Below are 13,096 nucleotides of genomic sequence, written 5' to 3'. Positions count from 1 at the left end.
CAGTATTCAAAAGTCCTAAGTAATTATAAGGAAACTTGAGTTTACTTCTGTTAAAAGGTGGTTTTGCGTATTTGGGGATGCAGTTATGCTCAAGAAAAAGTAGTTTGTGGATGGAATGGTTTATTTTGTGGAGGAAATATTTTAAAATGAAATGTTTTTCATTGCTTTTTTTTCAATTATTTTTAAAAATATGACAGTTTTGTCAAGAATAATCTTCTTTGTTGTGTTCTCTTTACCACACAGAGCAGTATCTGTTACATTCTTCTGATTATATGGTAACATCTCTCATATCTCAATCTAACAGTATAGTGTTTCTTACTATATTTCTAGTTTCTCAAAAGTATACACTTTTTAAAATGTTAATGTTTACACTTTGACAATGGTGAAAGTTTTCACAGCATTATATCCACCTCCTAATCTTAATTTAAAAGGTAATCATGAGTGTATTTATATAGTGTTGTAAAAAGTCAGCTGTGCTTCCATAAAACTTGCTGTAGGAGGACTGAGAACAAGCTGGGTAAAGACCTATCACAAGGCAATGGCAGACTACGTTGGTGTATGTTAGTAGACTTTTGGATCATCTAGGATATTCTTTGAGTGTTGTGCAGAATATTCGTATGTTTTTAGTGGTTTTGCATTATGCTCCAAAACTTTTTTATTACGCTGCACAAACCACTGATCACTACTCATTGCAAGAAAGTGTTTGGGTTAAATTCTGGACTTTAAAACACTAAGGCGTGTTGATAATTTCACATTTGGCACGTCCAGTTATTTCAAAGAACATTATCACCATGAAGTTATTTCTCCCAAAAGGAAATAGCTATCACACAGAATAGTAGCTGCGCTTGAAACCTCTATGTCCTTACAAAGAGCCCAGTGCAAGACACTCCAACTTTCCCTGTCTATTCCACCCATACTCTTCAACTCTGACCTAAAAGGCAGACCTCAGAGAGTCTGTCCTTAGACAGTCTGTCCTTAGAGAGCTTCTCCTAAGACTGCTGTTTAGACTATGAGCAAGGAAAAACATTGCTGTCAAGTCTTCTTTTGCTTTACCGTAACTATCCTCTAGAAACAGGACTGAAAACACCAGATCATATCACATCATTTGCTGGATGCATAGTCCAGCACGTATCAGTCACACATGAATTGGAGCTGAGCTGCTGACTGGTGAATAGCTTTATATAGCTTTGTCAAACTTCTGCCTTCCTATATCTGTCCTAATTTAGTAATTTGGTTTTAATTACCAGTTTTCAGTGTTTAGAAATACTTAGATGCCATCTGGAGATAGCAGTCAGCTGTTTTATATAGGTACAGGTACAAGTAACAGGTATGAAAACTCAAGCTGGATTAGAAAAAATTACTCAAGTTTATAAATTTCTCATAACAACTCAACTAATTATTACATTTTGTTTTAGGTATTCACTGGGATATTCACAGCAGAAATGGTACTAAAGATAATTGCCATGGACCCTTATTATTATTTCCAAGAAGGCTGGAATATTTTTGATGGTATTATCGTTAGCCTTAGTTTAATGGAGCTTGGTCTTGCAAATGTGGAAGGATTATCTGTTCTTCGGTCATTCAGATTGGTAAATACCTTGATAAATAAATATTTGCATGCAATTGTCTCACTAAAAAAAAAATGTGGTGATGTCATCTTTTGATGACTGCCATCTTTTGAGAATTTTGTAAATCTTTTCTATAGTAATTTCATTAAGATTCATCCAAACTGAGTATCTGTAAAAACATACATATTGCCACGAGAGTAAAGAATCATAACTTTTTTAGTCTTTATATTGTGGACATTACTTTGTGTTAATCACACAAAGTCTACTTAGGGGCTTTAACACTTTGTAGATCCTCTCTTCACAACATTTATTTTAACGGGCACTGAGAATAAACATTTAGTAACTCCATTACATATAACAAAGAGTCATAACAATCTGACTTTAAGATAACACTTAAATTGAAATATTATTGAGCTTCTACTAGAAATGTCTTTTTTATAGCAATTAGTATTGTACACAAAATAATTGATAGGTATGTTTACTGGAGGCACAAGAGTCATGATTTAAATCTGTATTATTAATAGTTATCACATTACTTGAAAACCTAGGTTATTTCCTAATATATAGAGCAGGAAGTAGTAACTTAGTTTATTAGAACCAATTGCCACGGTACCAAGCTTCACATACTGTAGTTTGGTTACTGATTATTATTTTTAAGTTAGTGTTTATGATCTGAATGGACATCACAAGCATCAAATTGTTGCTTCAAAAATTGTCCTCTAAGTAAGCCTTGAAGACCTAATGTGGTGCTGAGGGAAATGTGGAACCAACCCAGCAAATAGGGAGCAGCAAGGTGGTGAAAAGAGTACAAACTTCTAAAATGCCTTTAAGTAATTTAGTAATTAAATTAATAATCTGTAAGTGGATGTTTAAAAATATTAAAATCAAATGTGGTACAAACACAAATTATGGGTTTTTTTCTGTATGCATCACTAAGATGAAATGCTGAACACTGCAGTTTAGGCAAATACCAAACTCCATGCTCCCTGCTTTCCATTAAAATAATCATGTGTTCCTACTGAAGAACAAAGTAATCTACAGAAACAGATATGCTCTGCTAAACAACGTGGACCTAGCTTCTGTTTTATAACTAACACTAATGATTCCTCTGCGTTTTTGCTTTTCAGCTTCGAGTTTTCAAATTGGCAAAATCTTGGCCAACTCTAAATATGCTGATAAAAATTATTGGCAACTCAGTGGGGGCTTTGGGAAATCTGACCCTGGTGCTGGCCATCATTGTGTTCATTTTTGCTGTGGTTGGGATGCAGCTGTTTGGGAAAAGCTACAAGGAATGTGTCTGCAAGATCTCCAGTGACTGTGTGCTTCCACGCTGGCACATGCATGACTTTTTCCACTCTTTCCTGATTGTGTTTCGAGTGCTGTGTGGAGAATGGATAGAAACGATGTGGGACTGCATGGAGGTTGCAGGCCAAACCATGTGCCTTATTGTTTTCATGCTGGTCATGGTGATTGGAAACCTAGTGGTACGTGATGAATATTTTTGAACATTAACTCTGATGTAAAATGTACATAGCTTACAGCTAGGCAATGAGAATGTTTGTCATACTTCTGTTTAGAATTAAAAAAGAAATCTAAACATGCCAGATTTTGGGTAAAAATGCATGATAACTCTCTTCTCCCCCTTTTCACTCATTTCCACACCTGAAGTACTCTCTCTATGGGTCCAGGAATTTAGGAATACACCAAAATGTCAAATCAAACACCCTATCATGGGAGAGCTGCAGCTAATTTATAGGTGCTGTTAAAATCCAAAGCCTTCCTAACTATTCTTGAAATAATAAAGCTCATGCTGCACCAGCTCCTGGGCAGCTGCTTCCTTGGAGAAAAAAATGTAACAGACTTTCTTACACTCATTACAGCTAATTCCAGCACTAATACTTCTGACTTAATAAAAATAAAGTGTAATTTAGATGTTCTTATATAGAATATCTTGAATTCAAGTACTGACCTTTTTGGCCTGTTTAGGTGTAAAAAACAAAACCAAAATACAGTGTGATTGGACGTCCATCCTAAAAATGTGTTTGAAAGTTTCTAACTCAAAATTGTAGAAGAAACCTTTATAGAAAAAATTTAATTCAAGTTGACAAGATAAAATGCCAAAGGTTCAATTGATAAATATTGAATTGATAAGAACTTTTTAGAAATCAGGATTATAATTGGAATGTACCATTTACACTTTTACTTTAAAGTTTCTTTTGCTGTTAATCTTTGCAGTTCATTCTGATATACCTGAAAACTATATTTCATTACTTGTCAAAATTCTCTTCCACTAGTGACATATTTTAATGTGATTTAAATTTTTATAAATTAGAATTCAAAGTGTTCGTATCCTAGTTGTTTACATGACCTCGCAATCTTGACATCATATCAGCAGAAACGTGGAAAGCCCCAGGAAGTTATTTGTGATCAGTAACCTGCTCTACTATTTATTTTTTAGCATTAGCTTCAGCACAGAAATACTCTTTCAGATTCATACTGTGTTCTTTCTTCCAAGTGTCTTTTTACCTTCAGGGTTCTTTTCTGGAATTGTGAAAGTCTGCAGAATTAAATCTAAGAGAGAGTACAAATGAGAGACCTAATACATTTAACTATGGGGAGATTTGTTTATGCTATTTTGCCATATCATGACAACTTTTGATGCCTGGTAGTATATCAGACAGAAAGTATGAAATGATTAATTGCTTATAAGCTTTAGTGAAATAGCTACAGTTTATAGGAGTTTATATTAAAATAAGAGTAATGATCGAATTCTGAGGCAATAAACCACAGTTCTCAGGCAATACTGGTGCTAAGACTGTTACCTGCTGATGAAAGAAATCCATTTTATTTTTAAATTCCTACATGAGAGAAAACAGTTTCATGTTTTGCCAAGTGAAAAAGGAAAAAAACCCAGATATAAATAATATAGTATTATTATAAATATTAGAGATTAGTGTAAAATTAATTTTTAAATATTCCTTTTATTCTTTTATGACAAGCTTTATAGAATTTAAGAGACTTTTGATCTTTGTTTGAAGCCCAGAATTAACAGAAAATCACAGTCTTCTGGTATAATCTTCCAAATAGTAGTTAGAAAGTATAAATAGGTTATTATAGCATTAACTGATATATTTCTAAAATATCTGCATCATAGAAACTCATCTAATTTTATGACTCATGTTTAATTAATTCTACTTAAATTCCAAGTTTTTTTAAGAGCTTTAGACAGAAGCCTTTCAAACCTCTGATGAATGTGTATAGCTAGATTTTTTGTAATTTTTTTTTTATTTTAGAGTCTAAGCAACCATGCTGCTTCAGACAAAGATCAAAAAGTTTAAAATAACTAGGTATTAGCTTGTCTGGTTTCATCTTCTGAGTGAATACTGATCAAAACAAGTAAGGAGATCTTTTGTAATTTAAGGTGCTATATGCTTGTCTAAAATCAGTGAATGCTGCTTTTAAAAACAATGTGTGCTATTTGCCAGTATCCTGTAAAAATACTCACTTCTATGTATGTATTTACTATACAGTTGTATTCTCTCATCTTTTAGGTATTGAACCTGTTTCTGGCCTTGCTGCTGAGCTCATTTAGTTCAGACAACCTTGCTGCTACAGACGATGATAATGAAATGAACAATCTCCAGATTGCTGTGGCAAGGATTCAGAAGGGAATAGATTATGTTAAAAAAAAGATACAGGAGTTCATCCAAAAAGCCTTCATTAGAAAGCAGAAAGCTTTAGAGGAAATCAAAGCACTTGAAGAGCTAAACAACAAGAAAGACAGCTGCATTTCCAATCATACTGCTGTTGAAATAAGCAAAGATCTGAATTATCTTAAAGATGGAAATGGAACCACCAGTGGTGTAGGCACAGGCAGCAGTGTGGAAAAATATGTAATCGATGAAAATGATTACATGTCATTCATAAACAACCCAGGCCTCACTGTGACAGTGCCAATTGCAGTTGGAGAATCAGATTTTGAAAATTTAAATACGGAAGAATTTAGCAGTGAATCTGATATGGAAGAAAGCAAACAGGTAGGATTTTTTGCATTTAACAATTAAATTGTAGTCGTGCATTTACATGTTTCTTAATTACATATTTAGAATTGTTTAAAAACTGTCTTATCCCATGTAAATATATTTTATATTTTATTATTTTATGCAATTTATAATTCAGGAAAAAAAATTACCCTACATGATGGTATACTGGGGGGGTCCTTAGAGTTTACATTTTAAATACTCTGTTTATAGTCATCTGGAAGATGTATCATTTTAAATATGGTTACTGCTTTCACAATTTCATGAGGTTTTAGGTCTAGCACACATTTCATAATGCATTCTTTCTGTAGTACCTATAATGCGATCAGGATTTATGGAATAAGAGTATTGCAGAAGGCTAAGGAGCAAACAGGAGTATACAGCTTTGCATACCCAATCAAATATAAGTGGAGAAAAAGTATTTTTTTTCTATATTTAGGGTAGTTCTAAAAATGAACCCTGAGACATCATAAATCACTAAAGTATTCTGGATTATCTAAAAAGTTTTGTGAGTAATGTTCGTACAGATTTTGGGTTCAGAGACTGTGGCTGTCTGAATTGAAGTAATCCAGATATCAATCAATGTCATGATAGAGCAGAATCTCAAGTTATCCTGGAGAGCAGAATAATCATGTCATATAGATGCATGTGGAAACAGTGTATTTGAAAGCCTTGTGCTGTTGTTATTGTGCAAAGAGACAGAAGTTGGTCTAAAAATCAGAAGCCATGAGTCTCAAAATATAAGTGGCTCAAATACCAGAAGTGATCGTGAACAGGTGATAATAGTATTCAAGGAAAACTTTGTATGTTGGCGTAATGATCAATGACAAGTTAATACATGCATTAGCAGAATATAATTTTATCCATTGTCATTAGAAATGTAGGAACTGTGAGGTTTAAGGGATCAGGAACCATGAATAAATATGTTTTCAATTAGATTAGAAGCTATGATGTTATGTGATAACTCATTAATACAACAGGGTTTGTTTACCATAAAGAAAGTTCTTCTGTAAGGAAGTCCTGCATTCATGACTGTATCGTAGCTGTATAGCTGCCATATTTGCAAATAATGCTGTTTTCCTCAGCAATACCAACCTATGCCACATAACATGAATGGATAGCCACAATCCAGCTAATCACAGTATGGTTTTTTGCTAAAGAACATGAAGGAACATAAAGAGTGTGTGTTTATTTGCAACTGCAAAGGTGGTTACTCTTCATAACAATTGCAAGACTAAGAGCAAGATATTCTCTCTTCTGCCTGAGTTGCTCAGTTATGAGACAAACATTTTCAATGCAGATATATAAGACAGTACAGTAGTAGTGCTTATCCATGGCAATTTAAGAATATAAGAGATTCAGGAAGTGTAAAACGATAGTTTATGAAATCAACTAGTATCAGAAAACAAGCTTTCAAAGTGACTCTGGGTCTGAGAGTTAAGTATTTTTCATGTGAGCTGATCTAATAAAAGTTATTTGTCTTTTCCAATGAACATTTCACAAAGTCTTCTAAGTCTTTTCATATACTCTGATGTTCTTTAAAATGACATTTTACTATAAATTTTCTGCTTTCCTTGTGCTTAGTTTTGACAAATACAGTGATGAGTGCCTTCCTAGTAACTCCATCTTATGAAGTTACACACCTAAAAATTTCCTGAATATGTTACTTTTTTAAAAGTTTGTAATATGCATTAGGAAGTTGGGAGGCTTATAAGCTGTGCGGATGCTAAATGTGTGGTTACGTGACATGTTAGCCACAGCAGCAGAGCTGACCTGGGACGTTCCCATCCACACCTGGCTCCTGATCCCCCGGCAGTCTTTACCACTTCCACTGCTACAGTGCTTTTCGTTCTGTACTATAAGGCATGCCGCTGGGGTGATGTAAATTAAATAACATCATCCCATAGGTATTATTTGTTTATTTCTTCTTTAAGATAGATTGAATGGTTCAGTTTACAGTGTACTGCCATATATTCTATCAGAAGAGCTGAGGACAAAACCAAATGCAATGCAAAGACAGAAACTCCTCTGCTTTCCAAGTGAATATATGATGTAAGTACAACTCAAGAAAATGGAGTAAGAGCCCTTGTTGTGCTAAGAAGTTCTGAATTATACCAATTTCAAGGTGACTTGCACAAGTCAATTGCTCTGTTCATTCCCATCTTTGCTTGGTTCAGGCATCATGTTTTTTTCTTCTAAGGCCATCCTGAAGTTTCAGGACTGTAATAAATCAAAAGGGATTTTGCCTTTTTTATGGACTTTGGATGTGTCTGTATGTCTTCAGGAAGAGAAATAAAATGCAAAAGTTTGTACAAGCAATTTGAAAGTGAAAATTTCAGGTGACTGCGGGAAATCTGCCAGTAAATGATGGATAGTTTATATATTAAGAACTTGTGGATAATTTTCAATGTGGACAGGATTAGTTTAGGACTTCTGTGGAGCCTCAAGAGTTCCATAGAATGTAATATTCACTACAAATATCCATTGCAAAGCTGGAGCGATACTGCTTCCCTCGAGTTCTGCTCACACACAACTGTTCAGTGTTTAACTCTGACATGTATTTGTACAGTGTAAGTGTGCATATTGTGAACAGTATCTAATAAGACAGGAATTTCTTACCAGTGCCCTGAAAATTGTGAATTGTATATTAATTGCAGCTTCTGTTCTGGATTCCTTTTTCCATTCCTCCTGGATGATTTTTAGGGAAAGGATAAAGTGGTTGGGTTTTTTAGTGTGTGTTTAAGAATCCACCTGCTTTGGTAATATACAAACAGATGTTCCGATGTGTGACAGGAATTTGTGAAGATTCCCAATCTTCTCCTACCAAGTCAACAGTGCTGTTGAATCTTTTGCTGCTTTCTGATTGTCTTCTGAGGAAGATAGAGAGTATATTGGCGCAGTGTTTAAGTTACCTCTCTAGAACAGTACACCATCATTTGCTTTATTTTGCCTCTCAAGGGATACCACTGAGACAACATTCCTGCTAGGAGAAGGCCTGGTCTGCCAAATGAGGGGTAAGAGATGGGGCAGAACTTTCCCTGCCTTAACTGGCACTACTTAGCACTTAAAATACCCTCAAAATATCCCCTTTAATAACTTTTTAACAACAGAGCTGTGGGAAGCTAGATCTGCACAGGAACTGTAAAATGAACCATTTTTTTTCTGGTGTCTTACTGACACTAACTGGTGTTAAGAGCAGAATGATTATTTAAAGTCTATCAGCAACAACAGGTCATGATAGAAGTGGGGCAGGATCTGTGTGCCCCTGAGGCATATGCCAAGAGCGGGTAATTACTACAGAAATTGTAACTGTGGCTGAATGAGGAACAAATTGTAATTTTTCCTATTTTTATTATCAGATATACTATGGTGCAAAATAACTCTAACCACCAAGTTTTGTTTGGAAGGCTGGGGGTGGGGGGGAGGGTTGAGGGGTTTTTTTCCCTTTCAGAAAAACACTTTCTAATTATTTTGCTAATTAGTAACTTCCCAAATCTGCCAGACTCTATTCTGGAACCTGGTTGCAAGTTCCAGACCTAAACAGATCTTTCTAATACGTATCACTAGAAATTTGGGGAAGTCTCTGTTTGGATGAAACATAACAATAACATTTATTAGATTTAGAAGTTACCCACTACTTGAGAGTAATAGTTGGCTGAAAGCACCTGAAAGAAGCAAACATTTCTTTGATACTTTGGAGGAGGATTTTGGCAATATCTACTATCAGAAAATACAGGTGCAATACCCAATGAAGTAAATGTCAGAAATAACAGATTTCTGCTCTGAAAGCAAGATATTAGATACAATTAACTTTGAAGATAATAAGAAAATCAGAAGTAACTAAAGGCGATCATTTGGTGCTTTTTAAAGTCAGCATTGTGGCTGCTGTTTCTATTATAAAATATGCCTGCTAATCAGTGAAATGAATAGACTATGTTAATCTGACCAAACATAAGACTCCTAACTTGTATTTCTATACCACTTATCAACTGTTCACTATATCCGAATGGCACCCTTATGAATAAAGTTTTGGATTTCAACATGGAAAAGTAATTTCAATGATATTCATCAGTTATGGAGAGCTTACTTCACAACTAAAGAAATACATATAGCTACAGGCATCTATCATTCAGAATTCCAAAAGCCTTTATATCTACAGTATATGTACAGTAAGTATAAATTCAGATTGGAGAACCAAGGCTGCCCAATTAACTTCTGAAATCACAACAGATGGTTTTAATAAAATTAAAAATATTCTTCATCATCTAATCCACTGAATTTTCAAAACAAGGAATAAGTTCAGTTTTCTTATTGGCTTCACTAGTGCCTTTGTGACTAGGTTAAGTAAAAAGACAGGAATACAGTTATCACATTCCCAAAAGTTAAGCATTGCCATTGGGCTTCAATAAATTTCTTAGCCAAAACATACCCAGTAGTGATTTGATCAATTTGTTGGATGACTTTTTATCATATTTCTTTTAAAATATCCAACAATCTAAATTCCCCTTTTCTAAAACTGACCAATTCTGGGACAGTATCTTCAAAAGTCACAGATTCTTTAAATTATGGACTAGCTGTGGATAACTAATGAATGAAACCGTATCTTTGGATACACTGAAGGGCCACTGTCCAGACACCAATCCAATCCTCTTTTGAAACAATTAAAGAGAGATTATAGAGTCAGAAGTATATAGCATATTCGATCTAAACTAGAAATTGACACAATATGATACTTCATCACATTTAATTTTAACAGAAATTAAGGAGGTTTGTTTTCATTGAGATCTATAAGTTCTGCCACCATTATTAGAGAATGAAGGAGGAATGGGAAGACATACATCTTCAAAGTATTTTATTTACTGTATGTACATTTTTTGCAAATAAAAGAGATAATCACATAGTCAGTTAAATGAAGACTAGAACATTAAACCAAAAACACCCTTAAAATTTTCATTAATATGCATTAAGCACTATATAAATACTGGAATACTTTCCAAATCTGCTAACCATGTCTTTATTAATTTAATTGATTGTATTTTTATTTATGAATCACAATTGCAGAGTGTGGATTATCAGGCCTAGCTTCTGCATTTCTTATTTCTCTAAAATAAGCTACCAAGTTCTGTAGAACACTTTGTTGAATATTTCAGGTGGTATGTATTTCCCTTTTTTGCCAACTGATCATAAATTAGTCAATAATTATGTTTGAATTGTGTTAAAGCCATGTTTGAATTAGAGATTCCAAAAAGAGGAAAACTAGAGATCCTGTGTCTTGAACTTCACTACCTACCATTCTTACTTCTCACAGGGGTAGAACCAAGCTGGAGCAATCAAGAATGCAGCTCTGGTGCTTTTTAACCAGGTAGAGCAACGTGTCACCACTTTCACACAGGTTACCTAAGCAAGTTATACATATATATGTATATATATATATAATCACTTTTTAATGGATTTTGACTGGCCTGCATGCTCTTCAGCTATGTACCTTCCCTATCCATTGCAAGACAGTAGAAACATGCACAGCTGCTCTCTGCTGAGTCATGGGACTCACATCACAGCATGGTCAGGTGGGATTGGCAACCCCGACATACATTTTTTAACTCTGCTAATGATTTTTCTGGATATTTTAATACAGTATTTAGCAATAACTGCATGCTCTACAGGTTTTGAAGTATGGATCATAAAAGTACCGGAATGTTATACGTTAAAGAGGCCAAAGAAAAAGGGAGCATGCATAGTTTTTAAACAATAAAAACAACCCTTTTTGATTCAGCCCTTATAAATGTAAATATTTAATGAAATGTGTTAAGCGATTTATGTAATGATTACTGCCACAACTTCAGCTCCTTAATGAATAACATTTAAACTATCGCAATAGCTACTTGCATAAAAAGTACACTGTTATACTTTTAAATCTACAATGCACTGTAATGCAAATCTTCAAGACGCTACAAACTACATCCTGTATTCATTTGGGCAGTGCATATCTTGAGTTTTATAAACTGTAGGCAGAGCAAACAGTTTCATAATTGCTAAAAATATACTTAGCAAATAACTCCCCCTAAAAAACTCTTTTCTTAAACTTTAAACTCCTTCATAAATCATGGTATTTTGGAATGTGTTTCATGATAGCCGTCTGTGACTGAGTTGAGGGACTTTACTTGGTGTACATTAGAAAAGCTATGGAGTAGTTGGCATCATTTTTATAAAATTCCATGTATATTTACCCTAGGGTTTTTTTCATTATAGGCAAGTATAATCTCCATTTATGCATAATTGGCAGAGCTTTCAGGAATAGGGTCAGCAAATATTGCACAGGAGCCGAAGTTACATCAAACTAAGGAGGTCAAATTATCCTAGTAAACCTCAGTGTCAAAATTTTGTTGGGATTGAGATTTCAGTCCTATAGCAGGATTCAAAGCTGTTGCCTTCAGGCAGAGTCTCACTGGCTTCAAAAGGATAACCAAATGGTTCATTTGTACCATTGATTATATTGTAGCATGATCTATCTATACTATATCAAAGTATAAATTGTCCAGAGATGCCAAAAGTAATTCATATTGGTGTGTACTCTGAAAATTCTCAGATTTTACTGATTAAATTTTAAACCAAGATATGCCTCAAATATCAAATAAAACTCAAAGGAAAGAGATTTTTAAAGTGGTTTTCTTAATACTATATAAAAGTCAAATATCATAAGATCTGAGATTTAAAGTCAGTTTAGAATCACTTCGGAATCATTGTTACCAGTTATTTTATATTTCGTCACTCAATTACAGTGCAGCTTTCAAGATTCAAAGGATAAAACCACATGGCTGAATTACTAAAGGCAATTTGTAATGGCTGAATCCCTTTACTTTATTGTCACTTGAATCATGAAGCCGTTTGTAAAGCTTAAAATTTTAGTAGCCTGCTCTTGCTCTTATTGAAATACAGAATAAAATCAAATGATGAGAGCAAGACCAGGTCTTAAGTGAATGCATTTTCTTGTAAATGGGCACATTAACATGCTGTTGGTCAAAGCTTGTTTTAATGATCTAAGCTGTTGAAAAGAGATGCACTGCTCTGGAAGGACAGTATGGAGGCTGATTGTACATATATTAACCAAGTATTTGGGTTGGTGATGAAGCATTTTTTTTATTTTATATTCTATACAATAATATTTATAATACTATTGTCAGAAAAATATAATCTCATTGAAGTAGTCTTATTTTTTACTTTATTTGTGTGTGTGATTTCCACAGTATTGCTCAGGCTTCTGCTCTAGTCAAGCATGTTGTTTTGCTGATTAAGGCCTTGAGAATGCTGCATCATAAGCAACTGCTTTCAAATGTATCCTTGTAAAGGAAAATGTGATATCATTGTAGATGCAAATAAGTATTTACAGGGCATGGCGTGTTCTAGAGGCTGATAATCACATTTATGAGGTGAAAAGAAGATTGTGTTAATCCATCATGTATCTTGAGTTTCCTATTAGTTTTATTAGTT

At 34.2% G+C, this 13,096-nt stretch overlaps 1 protein-coding gene across 9 annotated transcripts in view; it reads left to right on the top strand.

Annotated features, from left to right (window-relative positions):
• Window positions 1-13,096, top strand: part of LOC129208141 (sodium channel protein type 2 subunit alpha-like) — a 75,799-nt gene that overhangs the window by 38,137 nt on the left and 24,566 nt on the right. For all 9 annotated transcript variants that reach the window (XM_054830392.1, XM_054830391.1, XM_054830390.1 and 6 more), the window contains 3 exons: window positions 1,416-1,589; window positions 2,696-3,052; window positions 5,120-5,605. In XM_054830392.1, coding sequence (XP_054686367.1) covers window positions 1,416-1,589; window positions 2,696-3,052; window positions 5,120-5,605 — 1,017 coding nt within the window. The remainder of the gene's footprint in view (window positions 1-1,415; window positions 1,590-2,695; window positions 3,053-5,119; window positions 5,606-13,096) is intronic.

This window comes from Grus americana, chromosome 6 (assembly GCF_028858705.1).
Source record: "Grus americana isolate bGruAme1 chromosome 6, bGruAme1.mat, whole genome shotgun sequence".
NCBI lineage: Eukaryota > Metazoa > Chordata > Aves > Gruiformes > Gruidae > Grus > Grus americana.
The sequence above is the reverse complement of the archived record's forward strand: the minus strand, read 5'-3'. Positions and strand labels throughout refer to the sequence as shown.